Source organism: Panthera uncia, assembly GCF_023721935.1.
Source record: "Panthera uncia isolate 11264 chromosome B2 unlocalized genomic scaffold, Puncia_PCG_1.0 HiC_scaffold_24, whole genome shotgun sequence".
NCBI lineage: Eukaryota > Metazoa > Chordata > Mammalia > Carnivora > Felidae > Panthera > Panthera uncia.
In genome coordinates, this window is record NW_026057580.1 from 8,662,460 (window position 1) to 8,684,464 (window position 22,005).

General features: G+C 58.8%; 1 protein-coding gene across 1 annotated transcript in view; it reads right to left on the bottom strand.

Moving 5' to 3' along the window:
• The window catches only part of ITPR3 (inositol 1,4,5-trisphosphate receptor type 3), a 67,345-nt gene that overhangs the window by 9,203 nt on the left and 36,137 nt on the right, over positions 1-22,005 (bottom strand). Inside the window, exons 13-45 of the mRNA XM_049653438.1 lie at positions 21,828-21,988; positions 21,064-21,205; positions 19,418-19,579; positions 18,685-18,857; positions 17,975-18,094; positions 17,438-17,620; positions 16,285-16,536; positions 16,049-16,193; positions 15,357-15,498; positions 14,704-14,903; positions 13,370-13,499; positions 12,790-12,847; positions 11,522-11,687; positions 10,386-10,550; positions 10,228-10,302; positions 9,677-9,802; positions 8,908-9,030; positions 8,631-8,831; positions 7,428-7,679; positions 7,050-7,175; positions 6,788-6,913; positions 5,447-5,567; positions 4,713-4,903; positions 3,961-4,109; positions 3,643-3,751; positions 3,422-3,512; positions 3,137-3,306; positions 1,772-1,946; positions 1,419-1,603; positions 1,039-1,239; positions 781-891; positions 219-314; positions 1-102 (exon numbers count right to left, since the gene is read on the bottom strand). Coding sequence (XP_049509395.1) covers positions 1-102; positions 219-314; positions 781-891; positions 1,039-1,239; positions 1,419-1,603; positions 1,772-1,946; positions 3,137-3,306; positions 3,422-3,512; positions 3,643-3,751; positions 3,961-4,109; positions 4,713-4,903; positions 5,447-5,567; positions 6,788-6,913; positions 7,050-7,175; positions 7,428-7,679; positions 8,631-8,831; positions 8,908-9,030; positions 9,677-9,802; positions 10,228-10,302; positions 10,386-10,550; positions 11,522-11,687; positions 12,790-12,847; positions 13,370-13,499; positions 14,704-14,903; positions 15,357-15,498; positions 16,049-16,193; positions 16,285-16,536; positions 17,438-17,620; positions 17,975-18,094; positions 18,685-18,857; positions 19,418-19,579; positions 21,064-21,205; positions 21,828-21,988 — 4,929 coding nt within the window. The remainder of the gene's footprint in view (positions 103-218; positions 315-780; positions 892-1,038; positions 1,240-1,418; positions 1,604-1,771; positions 1,947-3,136; positions 3,307-3,421; positions 3,513-3,642; positions 3,752-3,960; positions 4,110-4,712; positions 4,904-5,446; positions 5,568-6,787; positions 6,914-7,049; positions 7,176-7,427; positions 7,680-8,630; positions 8,832-8,907; positions 9,031-9,676; positions 9,803-10,227; positions 10,303-10,385; positions 10,551-11,521; positions 11,688-12,789; positions 12,848-13,369; positions 13,500-14,703; positions 14,904-15,356; positions 15,499-16,048; positions 16,194-16,284; positions 16,537-17,437; positions 17,621-17,974; positions 18,095-18,684; positions 18,858-19,417; positions 19,580-21,063; positions 21,206-21,827; positions 21,989-22,005) is intronic.

Here is a 22,005-nt window from a genome sequence, read left to right on the forward strand (position 1 = left end):
CTGCAGCGCCAGGATGTAGATGTTGTGGCCCACTTCCCGTGGGCTCACCTCCGAGTTTTCCCGCTCCTCCTCCTGCAGGTAGGCTTTCTTGATGACGTCCACCTGGCAGGGCAGGGCCTGTTTGCCGCCTTCCTGGCGCGTAGGGAATGCCCCGATCCCCGTTCCCCTACACCCCAGCCAGGCACGTCTTCCCACCTGACCCCTGGCCCCAGCCTCACCAGCTCCTGGGGCCGCAGGCTGATGAGGATTCGCTCAGCGTTTTCACTGTCGTGCCGGCTCTCCATCAGAGCCAGGAGCAGCTTGGAGGCATTGTCCTGGGGAGAGGTGGGGAGAGGTGGGGAGAGGGGGACAGGCCACAGTCTGAGAGCCCCTACGATGCCCCCCAACAACCTCTTCCACTGTCAACTCCATAATAGCCTCTCCTGGCCTGCAAGATGCGCCGTAACCTTCCCATCCCCGCTGGCCCCCAGGACTTGCTGAGCAGTGTCCTGCAAATCCAGCCCACCCACTAGCTGTCTTCACCGCCACCCCATGGCAAGCAAACGCAATCCCCAGAAAGCAGACATGTACGTGGGAGACCCCCAGATAAACCCAGAACACGTCTGCTCCTAGAGTGTACGTCCAACACGCTTGCTCACACATTCATTTACGTATGCATATTGACACGTACATATTAAACATGCCAACACACCCCGGTACGCACACTCAACACAGGTCGCGTCACGTGCATTTGTGCACACACATCCCATGCACACTCACTTGGAGTGCCACGGGCCCCACCTTAAGCTGCAGCACCAGATCCATACGGTATTTGCACAGGGGACTGATGTCATTAAGAATCAGGGCCGTGATGATGTCTATGCCGTTGGACTCATGAGTCACGATGCAGGTCTGGCAGGAGGCAGTGGGAGACACGGGGCCCAGGCCCCTCAGAACTGTGGTGCTCCAGAGGCTCAGTGTCTCCCCTGCCCAGCCTGCTCCACCCACCCACACCTCCACACTCCCCCTCGGCTGCTCCTGGTTCTCATGGCGACTTACCTGGTTCTCGTGGCAGGGGCCCTGACAGTACTCAGTGAGGGTCTCCAGGGTCTGGATGACAAGGCCCACGTTGTCCTCATTGATGTAAAGCCCCAGCAGCCCCAGGCCACCGGTGGTGCTGCCGCACATGATGTCCAGGAACTGCAGGGTCTCACACACCAGGTTGTAGTTGGTCTTGTTGTTCTGGGAGCGCAGGAAGTTCTGCAGAGCACAGAAGGGTGGACATGGCACCGCTCCCGCAGGGAGGCAGAGGCCTGCACGGGACCACGACGGTGAGCACCGCAGGGCATGACCGCCAGCCACAGAGCAGCCAGGCACCGGCAGACAGGGAGGGCGGGGGCCCACGTGCTGGCTGGGGGAGGGGCGGGGCAGGCGCTCACCTGCAGGTCTCGGTTGTGGTTCTCACACAGCAGCTGCAGAAAGCGCAGGATGGGCTGCATGATGAGCACGGACGTGCCCATCTCGTTGCTCTGCACGCGCTCACCCACCTCGTGCCCCCGGCGCAAGCTGGGGCCCAGCGAATAGCGGGATGGGGAGCCTGGCATCGAGAAGGAAGCCACGCGGCCTGCAGGGCGAAGCCCGGTAAGGCTGGGGCTGCTGGAAGTAACCAGACCCTGCGTTCCCACCCCCAGGCCCCTGCCTGCAGATCTCGCCCCGTGACCCCCCTCACCCTGAAGCCTCTGACCCTGGCCCAGCACCCAGTACAGCATCCTGTACTGCTGTGACCTCTGACCTTTGGTGGTGGGGTCTGCCGACTCCCGGTCCTCACGCGGCTGGCTGCCCAGGTCATTCATGTTGACGGCCACCGTGGACTTGGTCTCCTGCTGGGCCCGCTTCATGCGGTCATGCAGCACCTTGAAGAAGCGCTCTGACTTCTTGTCACTTGTCATCAGGTTGTAGAAGGATTTCTGGGGGCAGATGGTGAGATGAGGGACAGCCTCAGCACTGGGCCTGGCTCTGAGCAGCCCTTGCTGGGTCCCTGGAGGGCTCTATCCTGTGCTGCAGGGAAAAGCACCTGCAGGACCACAGACAAGCCCCTAGACGTGCCCCAGGACTAAGGCTGGGGCAGGGTCGGTCAGGACTGTGGAGGCGGAGGGGAAGGGTCCGTATCTGCTGTCCATGTGATGCTGGAGGCCCACCCCAGGCTCCTCACCCCCATCTGCATCTGCCCTTGGCCCTCTGTCTGCTCCCCACACAGCAGCAGAGACGTCCCTCAGAAGTCTAAGTCTCGTATTTCCTCTGCCTGAAACCCTGCAGCCGCCCCATCTCACTCACAGGAAAAGCCACGCCTCACAGCTCGCATGAGGCCACACGATGGCCTGCCACCTCTCTGACCCCAGGGCCCACCACTCTCCACTCCTCTGCCCTCTCCAGCCACATCAGCCACTTCCTCCTCATGGCCTTTGCACCTGCTGCCTGCTCTCCCAGGACAGCGCCCGCCTGTTCACATGCTCACCTCTGGGTCCAACGTTCCCCTTTCCAGGACACGACCCTGATCCCTGCCCCAGCACTCCCTAGGCCCCTCACCTCCATCATCACTGTCCAGCATGCTCTCCATGTTATGTGGGGATTACGGTTATTGGCTGTTGTCCTCATTAGGATACAGGACCAAGAGAACACGGATTTTGTCTTTTTTGTTCACTACTGAATCCTCAGTGCCTAGAACACTGACAGGCCGTGGAAGGCACTCGGTGCGGACTTACTGAAACAATGCACGAATGAATGAATGAATGAATGAGGATAAAGCAATCAGAGGGGGCTTTTCAGAGGAGGCAAAGGTGTCCTTTAGTTGGGCACCAAAGGCTGAGGAGGATGTGGAAGAGGAGGGAAGCAAGCCTGAGCAGAGGCCAAGAGGCAGGAATGATGGATGTGATGTGGGCAGCATGGTGGGGAGACAGGCTCAGGCCTGGCTTGAACAGGGTGGTCTGCGTGGATAGAAAAGAGGCCACATGACAGGGGGGCAGTTATGGGAGGCGGGACTGCCCACGGGTAGCCAGACTCGTGCCGGCCACCAGCACCTAGCCCTGCGGCCCCAGCTACGGGGCACACTGTACCTCCTCGTAGAAGGCACCACCCAGGACCCCCACCCAGTCCACACCTGGATCTCCGTGTTGCCACCGTCCAGCAGGCGGATGGCCAGGCCAATGCTCTCCTGGAAAATCTTCTCATTCTTGGTGCTGGTGATCAGGTCGCATACCAGCTTGGTGGCCCCCTCCTTGTCCAGCCGGCACTGGGTGGCCGCAATTGCTGACCAGTCTTGGTCCAGGCCTGAAGTTGGGGAATCCGCTTGAGGGGAGCCGGTGGGGCAGGGGAACGGAAGGGGCGCCCAGGGACTAGGCAAAGGGTCACCCAGAGGCACAGCCAGGGGGCAGGTGGTACTGACCAGGGCTCATGGGGTCCGGAAGGTCCCCCCTCGAGCTGGACTTCCGGTTCTGGAGGTAGTTTTGTAGCAGCATCTTGCGCAGCTGATTGCCCTGGAGGACAGGGAGCGAGAGCCCACAGTGGCACTTTTCACCATTTAACTCCTGGCCGGACAGTCCTGGCCCCGAGCCCCTGGCACTTGCGGCCGGGCCTGCATGGTGTCCAGCCCGCCTGGCCACTCACCCGGTCCCCGTACTTGGCCTTCTTGAGCAGCATTTGCTGCAGGGTCCGCAGCACCTTGACACACAGCTTCTCCTCCGACTCCATGAGGTCCTTGGTGTGCTGGATCAGCCTGGCCAGTGAGGAAGGAGGGCACACATGGGGCAGCCCCTGATGCCTCCCTCCAGCCACTTCCCCTGCCCTGTGCCAGGCGGGAACACACCCGGCCCTCTGATCCCGCAGGCTGTCCAGTCCCCGCAGGGCCCTTCCCTGTCCCAAGCTGCCTCGCACCTGCCACCCCCACCCCCACCCCCGCCCCGGCCGGGCTGGCATCGCACTCACTTGGACAGGAAGCCCCCACTCTCACAGCGCTGGTAGGCCTCACTGCCCTCCAGGAAGAGCAGCTCGGGCCAGTGCAGGACGTCCACCAGCACGGACAGTTCGGCCTGTACCAGGGGCCTCAGCCGCTCCTCCAGGGCCGTGATGATGTCCTGGAGCGGGCACGGCACAGTCACTACCGGGCAGGTGCAGGCCATCCAGGCCCAAGAGATGAGTGAGGCTTGACCGCCATTCCCCACACCCCAACACCAAAGGGCCCCACGGATTTCTCTGAGCCTGTCTGAGGGGCCCTGGACCCACGGAACCACCCTGAACAATGCAGGATGTCTGTCTGCCCAGAGCTCCTGGCTGGGAGCCACAAGCCCTGCCCTTTCACCCAGCCCCTCGTCTAGCTGTGTGACCCGGGCAAACCCCTCACCCTCACCCTCTCTGAGCCTCGGTCTCCCGCCACGTGGGGATAGCAAGCCACCACACCCCCCAGAAGTGTGTGTGTCAATAATGTGTTGCAAAAACAGGAAGGGGCTATAAGGACTGAGAGTTGTCCTGACCCCCTCTGTGAGCACCAACCCCACTAGCAGGTGCCTGGGTTCTCCTGGCTTCCCCTGGAAGGATGCCCCTCAGTCCCCGGCCCCTGGCCTGCCCGTAGCAGAGGACTCCTTCCTGGGGAGCGGGGGCAACACAGGAAGGGATGCTTCCCCGGAACATGCCCTTCCAAAGCAGCTCTCGTGGCAGATGCCAGGCAGCCCCACACCCACCTGCAGCTTCTCGATGATGTTCTTGTAGTCCCACTGGTTGGCGGTGGGCGTGACACGGGGGAAGGCCCGCGTGGTCGCCTTGTAGTTGGAGGCGTTGCGCTGGGCTGCAGCTGCACAGCTGGTGCCGCTGCTGAGCAGCGAGCTGATGTGTGCATCCAGGTCCATGGGCAGTGAGATGGCCCGGCCTTTGGCTGGGGGGAGAGAGGAGGGGTGCTGGAGGGTGGGGGGCAGGGGGGGCAGGTGGAGGCCTCAGCCAGCCAGAGGGGCCAGGCTCGGGGCTGCTCGACCAGGGCACAGGGTGAACTAACCAAGGTTCTGGGGTACACGCCGGCCCCCTCTTGGGCTGAGGTGCCCTCTTCCCCCTTTTTGGGTAAAAAGAGGGAGTTTCTGCCTCTTTGAGTCTACCCTGGCTCCACTCTGACCCCTCCCCTTCCCCAATGCTCCCTAACAATCTTACAGGCTGCCCTTCTGCCTGAAACCATTTGCAAGCACAGGCAACTTCGGTTGGGGAATGTCCCCCAGCATTCTCCTCTGGCGAACCGGCTCAAAGCAGAGAACAGCTTCTCTCAATTGCTAAGATGCTAGTCGGACACCAAGAAGGACCTACTGAGAACTACCTGGAAGCAGACGACGAGCGAGCTTAGGAATAACGTGTTTATTTTGAGGGCGGGCGTCCCTGTGGCGAAGGGAGGGGAGGGGTGGTTGGAGCTAGCCAGTGCCCCTGGCGCACTCACCCACCATGGCGAGGGTCCGGATACAGGCCTCCACGGAGCCCTTGTGCTGCTGCTGCAGCCACGGACACTCGAGCAGCCGTGTGGTGGACTGCAGCAGCTGCACCACGATTGTCTGGTGTGTCTGCAAGAGGCAACACGCCTACTGCTACAGCCCGACCCACCCTCCAACCTGGAAAGCCCCAGGCCCAGTGACCAGGGCCCACTGAGAATGGGCACGATAGAGGAAGAAGGCCTCCAACAGATACCATGTGTCTTTGTGCCAATCGGAAAAAGGTACTCCCTTTCCTCTTGGCAGTGCACAACCTGCCCGACTGTACATGGCAGCCCTGTGAGAACTCCCCAAAGTCCAGACCTGGGGCTTCTAGTCCTATTGCTGGCCTTTTCCTTCCTCTAAAAAAAGTTTTTAACAAATTAATATTGTGGAAAGTTGATATATTTACATGGTTCAAAACCCAAACTATGCTATGAAAAGGCACACTTCGAGAAGTGTCAGCCAACCTTGACCCCATCAGCTCCATTCTCCCACACTCTGCCCTGGGGCTCATGAGAGGTGGGGAAAATTGATACAATTACCCATAGTCCCAAAGAGGCCCCAGGGCACAAACATATTTGTGTCAAAACAAACCCACCCATGCTGAGACCAGGACCTGCTCCACCCTCAGTCCATCTATAGGTAGCCCCTTTCTTGGTCACTTGTGTGTCCATCCAGTGTTTCTTTAGGATTTAGGTATTGTCATAGGCTCCCTCCTAAAGGGAACCTGCCTCTCTTTCCTTCAAGAGGCTCTGGGCTATGACATCTGAGAATCTGGGAATCGATTAAGGGGCCATGACTCTTCCAGTGATTTAAGACAAACTCCTGTTGGCTAGCCTAGAACTTTTTTTGCTGATACAGGTAAGTAAGACTTCAAAAGGCTGTCTATTTCAGTCCTAGGGGCACCTGATCAATTAAGCCAAACACCAAAGATCTCTGTACATCGGACCCTCTGGATTACTGCTCTGACTCTGCTGTCCACTGAGGTAGGCATGACCATCTTGTTTTTGGGGAGTAAGTGCTGCCAGCTGCCCCCCGCCACCCTGGGATCTGTCATACCTAGTGAATTTACGAATTCCTGTTCTAGGGTACTGCCCCCACTGCAATTCCTGACCCGCAGAAATTACAGAAGAATAAATGTTTGTTGTTTTAAACTGCTAAGGTCTAGGGTGATTTGTTACACAGCATATGCAATTAACACACTTGTATATGTCCTTCTGCTACGTCTTTATGTGCCAAGAGCAAACAGGAATATATATCGTCTTTTCCCTCTTCGCTACCCAAAAGCGGTGCGGGCAAGAGTGGCTCACCTGCAGGGAGGTGCTGTTCTCCGAGAACGGAGAGCTGAAGAAGGCGTTGATGGTGTCCAGCACGACAGTCAGCACATATTTCTCCAGGGTGGGGTCAGCCAGGCGCTTCTCACGCTTACTGCAGACCTGGGGTGGGAGAGTGAGATGCCTGGGGGGCCCCACCACTCCTGCCCCCCGCCCCGAAGGCTGCCGGGGCCCCCACCCACGCCCCTGCCCAGCACAGCGCACCCACAAGTCCACGCCCCACCCCCCGGGGACAGACCCGAGCCATGTCCAGGGTGAAGTTCTCAAAGAGTGTCCAGATGTGGTTGCTGGTGTAGATCTCCTTCATCTCCACCTCTGTGTCCACGTAGCAGTGATTCACGAAGTTCACGTAGGCCATTTTCACCTGCACAGCCCAGAGCAAGGTCAGGGGCGCTAGCAAGGCCGCCAGCCCAGGCTCTCCCTCTCTGCACTCGGATTCCCCCCTGACCTCTCCGTTGCTCCTCTCCCCACACCCCTCCTACCAGCCCCCATGTCTGCCACTCCCCCACTTCCCTCACCAACCTCTTCCTGCCCTGCCATGGCAAGACTGAAAGGCTGCCTAGGCCTGGCTCTACCCTTCTCCCACCCCAGCCACCTCTCCCAGTCCCCAGAGGACCTCGGTGATGCAGTCCTCGTGTGTCACCACAGACACCACGTCTTCCAGGGGCAGCAGGGAGGTGCACTTGATCTCAGTGTAGACGTTCTTGCCCTCGGCGCAGGCAGCCAGCAGGTCCACCAGGGAGATGTGATACATGAGGGGGCTGTGGTCCTCCACACCATCCCGGGCAGCCTTCATCATGTCCAGCAGGTGGGCCAGTGAGGCCTTGTCATTGTAGAACACGACCACGTCGTCACCTGCATTGGTCAGCTGAAGGCAGGAGGGGTGCCCCATCAGACCCCCTGAGTCCAGCAGGCCCTAGGTTTACCCGAGAGAGATGGGGACTCTGACCTCAGCCCTCACCTGACATTCCGGAAACCCCCCCCCTGCCTGGCCCTCGAGGCCATAGGCTAATGTTTCGGGCCCTCTGCCATCAGGGCCGAACCCTGGACCCAGAAAGTGCCCCCCTCCTCCCCTAAGGAAAGAAGTCCCACCCAGGCATGTTTCAGAGGTGCCTCCTCCAGGAAGCCCTTGCGAATCCCACCCCTGCCTGGCTCACCCCCCCTACCCCCACCAGTGCTCCCACAGTGTGTAATTTAAAGGCTCACAGAGCACATGCCGCATCCTCTCGTGTCAGCAATTATGTTATTCACAGTAATATAATAACAGCAACTCATAATTCGCATCGCACAGCACTTCCAGCACAGGGCGTCTCGTTTATTAGGTCCCTCATCTCACTTCACGGGCTCCTTTCTCCCCTGCCCCCACACCATGCGGTAAGAGGCTCCAGGGCAGAGTCCACGTCTGTTCCAGATGTAGACTCAGCCCTCGACCCTTCATACCTTCAGGTAACGGGCCTACTGTGTACCCACGATGTGCCCGATGCTGGGGCCCGTGTACGAAGGATGTGGTCCCCCGCCCTGAGCTCACACCCCAGTGCCTTCCCCCATGTGCACAGAACAGGTGCTTCATGATTTTTAAGTACATGATAATAGAAGGATAAACAAAGGAATGCGTGTTTGAGCTCTTTCAGGCCTGTTGTGTGAGTTCTACTAGACCGGCCTCTTTGACCTTAGTTTTCCCTCCTCCTTCCAGCACCCTCAGCGTTCCTCTCGTGACCCCACTGCCTGACTCCTCCAACTCCGGGCCCTGCCTCCTGAGCGCTCCCTCTCTGTGGCCACCACCCATGAGTTCCCATGCGCCCCGCGGCCTCGTCCTCACCTCCGTCATGATCATGTCCTGGCACTTCTTGACGTACTTGCCCTCGGCCTTGATGACGGTGTGCAGGAAGTCCAGATACTGAACGTGCCGCCCGTGCGTGGCCAGCAGGTGCACGAAGTGCTGCAACACGGGCTCGCTGATTTCAGAGCACAGCTGGTAGTTGTTCAGGAAGATGTGCTGCATGGTCTCTGCCTCCAGGAGCTAGCGGGGAGGGCATCCGTCAGAAAGGGGGATCTGGGCCCCGCTCCACCCAGCCGCCTCCACCTGGCGTCCTTACCCCTGGTGTGAGGAAGAGGTGCAGGTGCTTATGCAGCAGGGCCTGGTTGCCGGGGTTCCCCGCGCAGAACTTCTGCAGGAACTGGTGCGTGTACCGCAGGATCTCCATCATCTTGGCATCACCCTGGGCACGGAGAGGGGAGGAACGAGGTGAGGCCGGGCCTGGTGCCTGAGCTCAACGGGTGTGGGGGCAGATCGGGGCTCGGGATTGGGACCACAAGGAGGCCAGGTTCAAGGTGAAAGCTGGGCCTCCAGGTCAGGACAAGGAAATGTGTGAGGGGCTGAGGGTCAGCGGCTGAGGCGAGGCTGGAGCGGGGAAGCAAGGCTGAGGGGTCAGGGTCAGGTGAACGCTGGGATGGTGTCAGGCTCAAGAGTCAGTGTGAGGCTTGAGACGTATCAAGATCAAGGTCGGTCAAGGGGAGGTGTGGGCGTCAAAGGTTGAAATGAGGCTCAATTTGGAGTCAGGGACCAGGTCGGGGTAGGAGGGCAGAGCGAGGCCAGGGTGTGGAATCCAAGTCAGGGGTCAGTATGAGGGGTCATGGGTCAGGGGTCAGCCTGTGCTGACATCATGGGTCAAGGGGAGGCCGGGGTCACATGGACCAAGGGGAGGCCGGCCAAAGGTTACAGTGAAGCTGAGATTATCAGGACGAAGCCAGAGAGGGAAACAGCTTCTGTTTCAAGAGTCAGGGTTAGGTTAGCATCAGGGATTAGGGTGCGGTTTGGGTTAGACCGGGGTTCAGGGTGAAGCTGCCCGGGGGATGAGAGGTCACCTTGTCATAGGGGATCTGCAGCAGGTCCAGCATGACCTTGTGGGCGTCCATGTTCTTGAGCAGCCTCTGCTGCTTCTTCCTCATCTGCTCCCCAACACCGCACATCTTGTTCAGCCGCTCCAGGATCTGGGGAGGGTGGGGGGTGAGCCCAGAGCCCCTCCCCTCCTCCTCAAGCTCCCCCTCCACCCAGGGCCCCGCTCAGGCTGGTCGGAGTCCCCGGCCAACCCCAGCCAAGTCCCAGCTCACGCTGGGGACAGGAAGGGGGAAGGAGGCCGTGGTCACGGAGTCAGATCACTGCAACGAGGCAGGGAAGCACTAAAAACCCAATCCCACCCATAAAAGTAAATAGAACAATATGACTGTGAAATGGAATTTCATTAAATTCCTTCAGCTTTAAAATAATGCCATCTGGACTTCGGCAGGGCTGTTTTTAATGCACAGGAAAAGCCAGAGGATGTCAATTTTGAGGACCGGTGGCCGGCAGAGTGGGGAGGCGGGAGAGGCCAGGCCCCAGAGCCTCCAGGGGGTCCTCGGGGCCCCCAGCCACTCACGCCCTTGACGATCTGGTAGTTCTCACTGCTCTTCTCCCCAGGTGGGTGCAGAAAGCCCTCCTCGTCTGTGGGCCGCTGCGGACACAGGGAATGGGGGTCAGCCAGGCCCCGCCCTCGCTGGAAGCCCTGTCTCCCCAGCTCCCCACGACCTCGCTCACCTCCTTCTTGTCTTTGGTAGCACCTGCCTCCACCTCCTCGCCCTTGCTGCTGCCCTTCTTGTCGACCCACAGCTCCGACTTCTCGACCATGGTCCGCAGCCGGTCCAGCTCTGACTTGATCACCTTGTAGTTCTCCACATCCTGAGCTGAGATCAGCAGCTGCACCTGCAGGTTGAAGGCAGGCTTGCCTGGTGAGATGGGTGCCCCCAGGTCCACCGCCTTGCAAAGAACCCCGGTGCCTGACGCCCCGGCCTCTGGTCCTGGCATCTCCATTGTGCCTCTGCTCCCACTCAATGTGTATGGCTCTGCCATAGTCCACCACCTCCAGGAAGCCTTCCCTGATGGCCGAAGGCCTCCCTGCACTCCTTGGCATGAGCTGCCCCATCACCTGGCTTCAGCGACTCATTGACTTGTGCTGAGAAGGCCTGTCACTTGGTCACTCGGACCCCAAATGCAGGACAAAGCATCCTGGCATCACTGAATGCTGGCTGAAAGAGGGATCTGAACCTCGGCTCCCACTTCACTTGCTCTGGTCAGTGGGTAAGGAGGGAAAGCTTCCTGGGCCTCAATGTCCCTCTAAAAAAACAGGAGAGTAGTAACCACGTTGCCAGGGCTGCCCCGAGAATTCCATTAACATGAGGCCAAGGCTCAGTGTCTGGCACACCCTCACTAAATGCCAGTCCCGTTTCCCAGGGAGCTGTCAAGACCACACGACATGGCGAGCACACAACCAGTCACCTTAGTGAGGGCTGACTGCACGCCGGGCATGATTTGAAGCACTTAGCAAACGTGCACGTGGTGTAGTTTGTTAAACTATAAAGCGCCATCCACATCATAAAAAGTGACAGGACTTGAGTCAGGCTGAGAGGGAATAAAGATGGCCCAAGACTTGGCCTTCACCTTTAAGGAGCTCAGCAAGGCCAAGAACCCCAGAGAAGCATCTTGAACTTCCCCTGAGCTGTGAGCATCTACGTCACAGTCAACCCCCCGGTGCCCAGCACAGGCCAGCGCCCGGCCAGCGCACCTGCCTGCTCGGTGCCGGGGCCAGGTGGTCCTCTGGCCAGCCCCCCCGGGGAAGCCCCCTTGGGCCTCCTTCCCCCTCCCCAAGGGCAAGGGGGCTCAGACAGGAGCAGCACCTGCTTGAAGGTGTGCATGGCCTCCTGGCGCTGGCTGAAATGCTTGAAGAGCAACTGAAGGGCCCCCGAGACCAGCGGTGCGTAGTCGTGCATGCTGAGGTGGATAAGCACCCGTAGGAACATGCGGCCGCCCTCGTCGTCCACCTCCAGCATGCTGCTTGTCTTCCTGCAGCACAGGCGAGGGGAACAGGCGGCCCGTGAGCTCCCTGCCGGCCGAAGGGAAAAGCGTGCTCCCCGCCCCCCCTCGGCAGAGGCAGCGCCCAGTGCAATACTTGCTGAAAGCAGTGATGGTTTCTCACCAGTTTGTAAACAGCCAACGCCCTGAGCTCCCTGAGTGATCCCCGGGTTCCCTTGGATTAAGCAGCCGAAGCGGCGACTCTTCACACGGGACCCACAGACACCCCCCAGGGACTCGCAGAGATCGGCCGGGGCCGTGGACAGAGGGCGGGCAAAATCCACGGCTTTGGTTTTACCAACCTCTAACTAAAAATGCAGCATTTCCTTCAGTGAGAAAAAAATCAGCACTACCTGTGATTCGGTCACCACTACAAATCACAGATGTTTTCACATCACCTTATGGGTGTTACAGAAATCGCGAAATGCCAGGTACGTTCATTGCCACTTGGAAATCGTGGTACTAATTATAGCCCTGGCCCAGTTTGTTACCTAATGTGTTAATAAAAAGGCCCATATCTAACTGGCGTGTCTAATTTGTTTTCTTCAATATTTTGATAGCTGTATCTCAAAGCACTTGCTTTCCTTTGTAATTCACGTGCTTTATTTTATGAATTTAAAAATGCCATGCTGAGCAGGGGTCCAAAGGCTTCGCTAGATCCCAAGAGTGTGGCGTGGAAATGGTTAGGAGCCCCAACCCCCAGAAGGAGCCCTCCCCCTCCAGCCCTCTGTACAGCGGGCTATCCCCCCACCTCCCCCTGCTCCCCTCCAGCTACCTGGTCCAAATCCCAGTGCACAAACAGGAGCACAACAGCCCTGGGTGAGGGCAGGGGAATGACCAAGATGACACTAAGGTCCAAGCAGCCCCTGTATCACTGGGGCCGGGGAGGCCTGACAGGGCAAACGCACAAAGCCAAGGAGACCCCTGCCGCAGAGCCCGGCAAGGGGCTGCGGGGACTATGACCCAGGAGGAGGGGCCAGCCCCAGACCTGGGAAACCCAGCCTTGGAGACCCCAAGAGGGGGGTTCTCACACCGGTGTCAGCATCACCCACCCAACCCCACACACAACCCCCCACCTCAACTCTGGCCTCACCCTACTCCAAACATGGCCTCCGCCTGCTCCCCGATGCGATCCAGGTTCATGTTGGCAGCTGTGGGGAGCAAGAGTGGGCAGATGGGGGCAGGTGGCCAGTCCGTGCCAAGGAAAGATAAGGATCACAGGGGGAGGGAGCAGGCAGGTCCCCAAACCACCTTGTTCCCTGCACTTGTTGGGTAGCAGCCCCACCTGCGTGCTCCTTCTCAGAGCAGCCCCACCGCCCTGCAGGGGTGAGCAGGGTTCTGAGCTGGGCATCCGGAGACCTGGGTCCTGGTCTGGTTCAGCCTCTGACTGGCTGTGACCTGAGGCAAGTCCCCGCCCCTCTATACAGGCCTCAGTTTCTCCATTTGGGAAATAGAGACGATGATCTCTGCCTTTGCCTCTTACCGTGGCAAATAAATGAGATACTAGGGAGGAAAGGCCTTTGCAGGTTGGGAAACAGAGGCAGGGCTGGGGATCCAGCCCCAAGGTCTCCCTCAGCCTCCACCCCACTGATGTGTACCCCTGGGCGAGTCACATAGCCTCAGCCTGAAAGCGGGGGAAGGCAGGGGTGGGGAAGGCAGCGGTGGGGGCTCACTGGTGGAGTCGAAGGCCGGGGCTGTGCCGTCGGCCCCGCTGTCCTGCATGGGAAACACCTCCACAAACTCCTTCTTGAAGACGGACAGCAGGTAGGAGATGCGGTAATCCAGGCGGACATTGAGGATGAACTGGAGAAGTGGGGAGGGACGGGGTGGCGATTGGACTGAGGTCAGAGGGCCAATTGTGCCCCGGGGGTGGGGGGAAGGTGGTACCCTGAATGAGCTCTAGCACTTGGGTATCTCAGCATAGACGTTCCAGATGCTCCAGCATTATCACAACCTAAAAAATCGAGACTCCTCTCCCCAGGGAGGTCCAGGGCGCCCTCTCCTCCACTCTTGACCCAGTGATGAGGGATGACACCTCCTCTCCAAATTAGGCAGAGACACCCCCTGCCCCGTCCCAGCCCACTCAGCCCCTCCTTCCCAGGCAAGATACTGACAGGAAAGAGAAGGAAGCTCCCCAGGCCCAGAGGCCGACTCTCATCCTCCAACCTTGCTCTGCCTGGGGCTGGGGGGGCAGGCGGGTGGAGAATTGAAGACTGAAGGGGAGCAGGAGAGGCCACTGTGGGCCAGGGGGTGAGGACACAAGGTTTGAGGACACCCTTGACTGGCCTCTATCCTTATGGGGCACAGAGAGCTTCTGGCCATACCCCAGAACACAGATCTGGAAGCCCTTAGCCCCTAGATGAATCAGAATCCCCCTCCTCTGACTCCCCTCCTCTGAATCCCCTGACCAGGCCTTGCCCAGACTGGGTCCCCATGCAGGTCATTGTATTACCCTTCCCGTCCTCTGCTGACAATAAGACAAAAGCAAGCAACCACTCCTTGGGATCCTACCAGCCCCTTCTCCAAGTGTTACTAGGGGGTCTCAGACAAGACTCAGAGCAGGAAAGACTATATCTGCCTCACCAGGAAATGGCTCTTAAGACTCTAGCTCTGCTTCAGAATCTCTGTGTGATGGCGGGAAAGTTCCCTCCCCCTTTTCCTTTCCTCATCTGTACAATGGAGGGACGGAGCTAGGCCTTGGTGCACCCCAGAATCACCCGGGGGGCTTGTCACAGCACAGACCGTGGGCCTGCCTCAGAGGCTTCTGGTCCGTAGGTCTGGGGCGGGGCCCGAGAACATGCATTTCTGAGTTCCCTGGTGAGGCTGAGGTTGCTGGTCCAAGGACCACACTTTGAGAACCACTGGGCTACACAGCCGATCACTATGGAGCCCTCCAGTACTGGATCTTATAATCTGAGTGGGAGTTCACCCCACCAACCTTCCTGTCCCAGGCTCCCCTCTCCTGCCCTATTCCCAACACCTCCCACCACTGTTCTGGCCCAGCCACCTGCAAGATTTCCAGGATCTTCAGCTTGGTCTCCATCACCACAATGTCTTCATTGTCCTCAAACTTGCTTCGGTCCAGTGGCTCAGTGGCACCAGAGCCAGCAGGCAGGCTGGGGGCGCCAAAGACAGACTGCTTTCGGCTTAGCACCATGGTGGACATCATGTGGCCCACACCCTGGATGGACCGCCGCACGTTCTTGCCTGCGGAGTGGGAAGCACATGGGGATCACAGGGGGCGCACAGCAGGACCCCTCGGTCTGACTCTGTCTCTGTCAGCTGCAGGGCTAACCCAGAAAGCCTTCCTGGGGGAGGTGAGCTTTAAGCCAAATCTGGGCAAAGAAGGGATGGCCAGGGCAAAGGCGGCCATCTGATAATAGATGGCAGGGCTGTTCTCCCCCACCTTCCCCATCTGACAGGGGGCCCCTCAGGCAGGGCCTGTGTGTCTCCCCTCCTCCCTCATCATCTCCCCTCAAGACCAAGATGCCTTGGAAGGCAACGCCCCCAGGCCCCGGGGTCTCCACAGAGCCTGGGCAGGACCCCCTCTGGTCCAGCAGAGGCCAGGAGGCAGGCTGCACAGGGTGTTGATCAGAGGACTTCTGGCACTAGGAGGAGATGGAGAACGCCAGGGGTGGGGGTCTGGCCACAAAGCCTCACCGCCTGAGTCATCGTAGGCCTGTAGCATGGCCGGGGGCCCCTGCACGCAGTCGATGATGCCCAACAGAGTGCGAGTGAGCCGCAGCAGCTCACTGAAGCTGTAGAAGCCGAAGTAGATGAGATTGTGCGCCAGGCTGACCACCTGCGGGAGGAGGAGGCGGGGCCGAGGTGAGTGGGGCGGGGCCGAGGTGGGTGGGGCGGGGCCTCGTGAAGGGCGGGGCCAGGGCGGGAAGGTAGGGCTGAGCAGGTGTAATGAGGGTGTGACTAAGTTCTTGGGTAAAGGCAGGATCTCTGGGAGCCTGGACACAGCCACCCTTGTGCCCTAGTGGGCTGATAAGGAAGTGAGGCCTACAAGGAAGAATACTGTGGTGGGGGGGGGGGGGGGGGGGGGATAGAGCGGAAATGCAGGAAGGTGGCGGGGAGCTCCTCACAGGCACCTATGAGCCAGGTGGGGCTGAAGGGGTGCGTGGACGAGGGGGAGCCAGCCCTCTCCCAGGTAGCAGGGGGAAAAGCCTCCCACTTGGGGAATCCCACTGGTCCACACAGTCTCCCTGAACTGGCTGGGGCACTGAGGAAAGGTGGGGGTCATGGAGCCCCCAACGCACCCCAGGGGGCAACTGAGGCCTAGTGAGGACCCCCCCGCCAGAGCCCTCCGCCAAGCACCAGCCCCCTCACCCCCCTGCCCAGCCAACCTCAAAGGTGAGCTTGTTCTTCTCCTCATTGGCAAAGGGCACCGCCTCGCTGACCACATTGTTGAGGTAGTCCTCCACGAAGTCCATGGTGCTGGCAAACTTGTTCTTCTTGTCGTCTCGAGAGGCGTTTAGGTTGGAATCATAGCTGGGGGGCGGAGGCAGTGAGGCATGAGGGTCTGAGAGATCCTCCCACCCCAGCCTCGCTCGCCTGGCCCACCCTCCCCTACCCATCTCACTCCTTGATGGTGATGGCTGTGGGGATCTCAGTCCAGAGGCGGGCGAACTTGACAGGCGTGACCAGCTCCTGGGGGTCCCTGTCCACGTGCACGTGCAGCATCAGGTGGCAGAAGGAGGCGCGTAGGTCAAAGGGCAGCATTTCGTCTGCCATGCACAGGAAGATCAGGTCAACACCCAGCTGCTGGGAGATCTCGTCGATGGCCAGGTACTGGCGGTCCAGGCACATGCGGGCAAAGAGCTTCAGCTGGTACCTGCAGGGAGAGCAGGGCGGAGGGTGAGGACACGGCAGGCGGGGGCCAGCGAGGGCTACTAGCAGTTGGACCTGAGCAAGTTGAGAATTTGGGAAAGTGGCAATGGGACGTAGGTCAAACCAGGCATCTGCCCACATAATAGGAAGGACACAATTCTGAGTGAGCACGGTGAAAGGGAAAACAGCCTGGAGTTTTGCGTATTTGCAGCTCTCCCCGCTCCTTGCTGAGGAGGAAAGGAGGAAAGCACTTCCTGGCTCAGCCAGCCCAGGTCTTCACAGGGAAGAGGGCTGGCTGAGTGACGGGCCGGGAGAGGAAGGGGAGGAGAGTGCGGTAGGGGGACCAGCCTGGGCAGAGCGGGGGGTGCAGGGTGTGAGCCCGGGATGTGAGAGCTACAGAAATGGCGGCTGCAGGCGACACTGCTCTGCCCCAGGGTGGCGGCACGCCCTCGGCTTCCTGCTCAGAGCCCTGCGTTACCTGCCATGGGCCCTGGCGACAGATGGCCCACCACTAAGGATGTGTGAGCTTGGGCAAGTTCTTTTACCTCTCTGTGCTGTCGCTCCAACTTCGAGGGTGACAATAGTCACAGGGTTACGGTGGGGCATCAGTGAGTGGCCAGGTCACTTTGAACAGTGCCTGGTACATGGCCCGCATTTGATACGTGTTACCCAGTATCTCATTTTCTAAATCAATACGTTTGGAGACAGGTTTCGGTTTCTTTCAGGCCCAGTCACTGTGCTGAGCTCTTTAGCTACACAGTTGCCCTCACTCGGCCTCCCTGAGGAAGGCTGCAAGGCTGCTGGGGCTCATCCCCCAGCAGGGACTGGCTGAAGGCCTTCTGAGAAGGCCCAAGGGCACAGGTAGCACGGCACGAAGCAGGGGAAGGAGCTGGCCCCGGACGCACCTGTAGTAGCTGAGCACGTTCTCGTCGTGGGCATTGCCGGCCCGCGCCTCCTGGGCCAGCTGCCTCACGCTCTTCTCGTGGTGATCGTTATTCTTGTCGGTCCAAGTGAGCCACACCTCCTCCTCTGAGTACTCGATGCTCAGATACTCGTGGGACTGGGCCATCTCCTTCACCGGCCGCAGCCTGCAAACCAGGGCCACCCATCACAGGGAGCAGGGGGCTGGGGCCGGACTCCGTGCCCACAGCCCTCCCCGAGCATGCCCAGCCACACGGACCCCTCCTGGAGCTTGGCTGAGTGCCAGCTCAGACAAGTTCCTCAGGCCACGCCCTTCTCGAGGACAAAGGATCCGGCTCATTCCCCTAGGCCTCCCTCCTCACGTAGCGCCAGCACAGGGCTGGGCACCCAGCAGGCAAGGGCACATGTCTGCAGACCACGAGGGTGTCAGTTCTAGCGGACGGGGCCCAGGCTCCAAGGCGGCTGAGGAGCAGGGCGAGGCGGAGCCCTGGATGTGGGCAGGAGGCAGCGCAATGGCTCACTCAGTCTGGATGAGAATGTCACTGTTCTTGGGGTCCAGCACACATTTGCAGATGAGCTCTTGGGTGACAGGGATGGCGATGTGGTTGGACACACACAGGTCAGAGAGGTAGTCCAGGAACCTGGGGTGGTGACAGCAAGGAGGGCCAGGGGGCTCAGAGGCTGGTCCCTGGTGGGGATAAAGCCCAACGTCCTCCTTCCCCAGCGGACGGCACCGGCTCCCTAAAACCGGTTTACTGCTTCTGCTCCTACCCCAAAGCTTGGGGTATGGGCACGATGGACTCCCAGCTGCCCAAGGAGAGACAGTCATGGGCATCACCCTGATCACCCTGGGCAGGGGGGGGAGAGTAGCTGGGGGTCCAAGGGGTCAGGGTAAAGGAGGCACAAGGACAGGAGTGATATTCAAAATATTTAACAACTGGTTCAATACGGGCACCGACTTTGTCACCAGAGAAGGGTCTTGGGCCTTCTGCTATACCAGGCATTGACCCTCTTGTTGTTAGATTGGGCCAAATTTGGGAGGGGTCCCAGAGAGGGGCTGCAGAGGCCAGGGCCTCAGAGAGGTGGCAATTTACCAATGGAGGCAATAGTTTTTCACTATTCGTAGTGAGCAGCTGCAGCGGACTCTGTGCCCCCGGAGGACTGGGAAGGAGAAGGGCATAGGTGCAGTGAGAGGGTGGAGGGTGGGTGGTGGGGGGGTGGGCGGGCTCACCTGGGCTCCCTGTTCTTCCGTACGAGGCTGACGAAGGTCTCCACCTCGGTCTTGGTGATGTGCTTCTCCAGGAGCTTGCGGTTGTTGTGCAGGAGGGCAGTGATGGTGTCTTCTGCCAGGATGTCATAGCCGATCTGGGACTGCATCATCCCGAACTGCTTGGCGATGTGCTCCTGGGGAACAGACGGGCTGAGTCGTGGGGAGCCCAGCTCTGCTCCAGCACCCCGCCCTAGCCCTGGAGACAGGGGTCCCTCCCACAGGCGGGGGACCCCGACCCTGGCAAGGTGGCAGTCTGGGAGAGGAAACTGGCACCGGGCAGAAGAGTAGGTTTATGTAATCTAGTTCTTCAGCTCCCAGCCTGTCTCCCTACCAGAGTGAAGCCTCCACAGGGGAGGAAATTATCGGGCAGGACTGGCTACATAATTTGTGGGGCCCTGTGCAAAAACGAAATAGCAGGACCCTTCTTCAAAATTTGAGAATTTCAAGATGGCAACCGCAGAGCATTAAAGCCAGCTCGAGGTCCTTCTCTGCACACCCATGAAGCTGGCCGGGTCGCCTGGTTCCCTACGGTATCCCCAGGCCTAAAACGGTGCCTGTCATGCAGCGTGTGCGTGCCTCAGAAAATATTTGCTGAACGAACAAAAGCAGGAGTGAGCAAGAGAGCAAGCCAGTGAGCAGGTGCGTGGGGAGACCCCCGGGGCCAGGAAGGCTCAGGCCAGGGCGAGCAGCACACCTGGTTCTTACGGTAATCCTCCTGGGAATGCCGCAGCACCCGGTAGCAGAGGCGGAACATGTGCTGGTAGGGGGCATTCTTCTGGTCTGACAGCTCCTCCAGCCGCACCAGGGGGCCCTCACCCCCCTTGTCACGGAAAGGGGCCTTCAGAATGCCAAAGATCTGGAAGGGCAGAGAGAATGAGGAGGGATCCCCCTATACCTGCCTGCAACCCTCATTATCCCAGAAACCCTCAGCCCCAAACTCACTGTGCCCCAAAGCCACACCACCATGAACCCCAAAGCTGGTTTTAAGCTGGACTGAGACCTCCAAGCCCCCATCAAGGGCCCCTCTTCCAGCTCTCACCCCCTTCTCCTGGCCAGGATTCCAATGCTGGCCTAAGCCCACCCATCCTCACATGACTAGTCCCAGCTCAGATCCTGGACTAGGCTCAGCATCTGGGGGAAGAGTTCAGGGCTGCCACAGCTCAGGGGTCTCAGGTTAAGAGAAAAGGCAGGTCAGGCCGGTGTGGCCAGAGGTCTCCACCTCTGGTCTCAGTAATGTGCTTCTCCAGGAGCTTGTGGTTATTGTGGAGGGCGGACACAGCCTGCCTCATCAAAACAATGTTAATGTAATTTAAAAATTTTTAAAGGCAGGGATTGGGTGAGGGTTCTGTTCTAGAACAGAGACCAAAGAAATGCAACCATATGGAATGAGAAAACCTTCATTGGATCCTGCTTCAAAAGAAACAACAACAACAAAAAACCTTTAAAAGAACATTTTGGGTGAAAAGTAGGGAAACTTGATATGGATTGGGCACTATTACCAATTTTCTTAGGTGTGATGACAGTATTGTGTTTACCCCAGGAGATGCACACTGGAAAACTTAGGGGTGAGGTGCGCCCTGTTTGGAAACGCATGGGCGGAGGGACAGATGTATAGATGCATGGTTACGTAAAGCCAAACCGGCAAAATGGTAACAAGTGCATTCAGGCAGTGGTTGTAGTGTGTTCACTGCGCTATTCTTTCAGTACTTTCTCATATTTGAACGTTTTCACAATAAAAATTTAGAAAGAATATTTAAAGTAATCTCCACACCCAATACGGGGCTCAAACCCACAACCTCAAGATCAAGAGTCGTGTGCTCCACTGGGTAAGTCAGGTGCCCCAGAGAAAAAAATATTTTTAAAGCACAAGTTCTGGGGGCACCTGGCTGGCTCAATCAGTACAGCATGGGACTCTTGATCTCAGGTCATGAGTTAAAGCCCCATGTTGGGCATGGAGCCTACTTAAAAAAAAAAAAAAAAAAAAAAAAGCACAAGTTCTAGACCCAACATCCTGAGTTCAAATCCTGGCCCTGCTGCTTCCTAGCTGCAAACTCTCAGTCAAGTTACTCCACCCTCTATGCCTCAGTCTCCTCACAGGTAACATGGGGATAATAATACTACCTCCTCCAGGTGGAGAAGATCAACTGAGCCAAGGGCACTGGTACGCGGTCAGTGCTCAACAAATACTCATTTTGGAAAAGGGGGTGACGAGAAGCTGCAGACACAGAAGGTCCACTGCAGATGGGAATGGCTCCTGTCCTGGACACCCGGCCCAGTCCCCAAGGCCACTGCAGGTCCCAGACGGGGTCCGCCCCATTCCCCACGCCTATGCACAGGCACCTGTTTGAGGATGTTCTGTTCACGCATCAGCTTCTGCCGTTCCCGGTTGGGCTTGGTGACCATGATGTCCAGCACATTCTGCCCATTGTTGGGCACATCGCTGACGAAGAACACCAGGTCCTCCAGCAGCTGGATGACAAACCTTCACAAAGGGACGCCAGGGATGACAAGCGTGAGGCACCGACCCTGGGAAACACCCCTGGGACACACCCGTCACATGCCCTTCATGGGCAACCAGCCCTGCCTGAAATACGCTCTCATCGAGTCACCCGCCCACCCTGCTGGCCAAAGCACAGAGCCCATCATCAGCCTTCAACTTCTCTCCCCAGCTTCACGGCTCTCAAAATGGCTCTCAAAACACACTCCTCGCCCCACCCGCCCTGGATTCCAAAGTGCCCCCAAAACAAAGAATCTCGTTACACTTCAGTCTGGAAAGGAACAACTGGGCACAAGGCAGGGTGTTTGATGTGAAGGGCTCCACATTTCTGTCCTGGCCCCACCACTGATTAGCTGTGTGACAATGGACAAGTCTCTTAACCTCTCTGAGCCTCAACCCATCATCAGGGTTAGTTCTGGCAGTACACGAGCAGTGAGGCAAGGGCCCGGGTCCACCAGGGCCTGCAGAAACCAGTCCCCACCTCTGTCTCCCCCACCCCAGCCACGCCTGCCCGGCTTCTGCTTTGTGACTCCTTCGTCCATGAAAAGCAGACCCTTGGAGGACAAGGCCTCTCAGGAGACCTCGATGACCCCGCCCTGCAGCCCACCTGCGGTCATTCTGGCTGATGAAACCCTCACTGAGTTTCTCCACGGCACTGGCCAGCATGGAGCTGGCATCGTTGGCAAAGTCCAGGTCCCGGATCTCAGACACCGGAACTGACACGATGGCAAAGGCTTCCTTGTCCTCCTTGGTGGGGCAGGTGCCCAGCTGCAGGGACAGGGGTC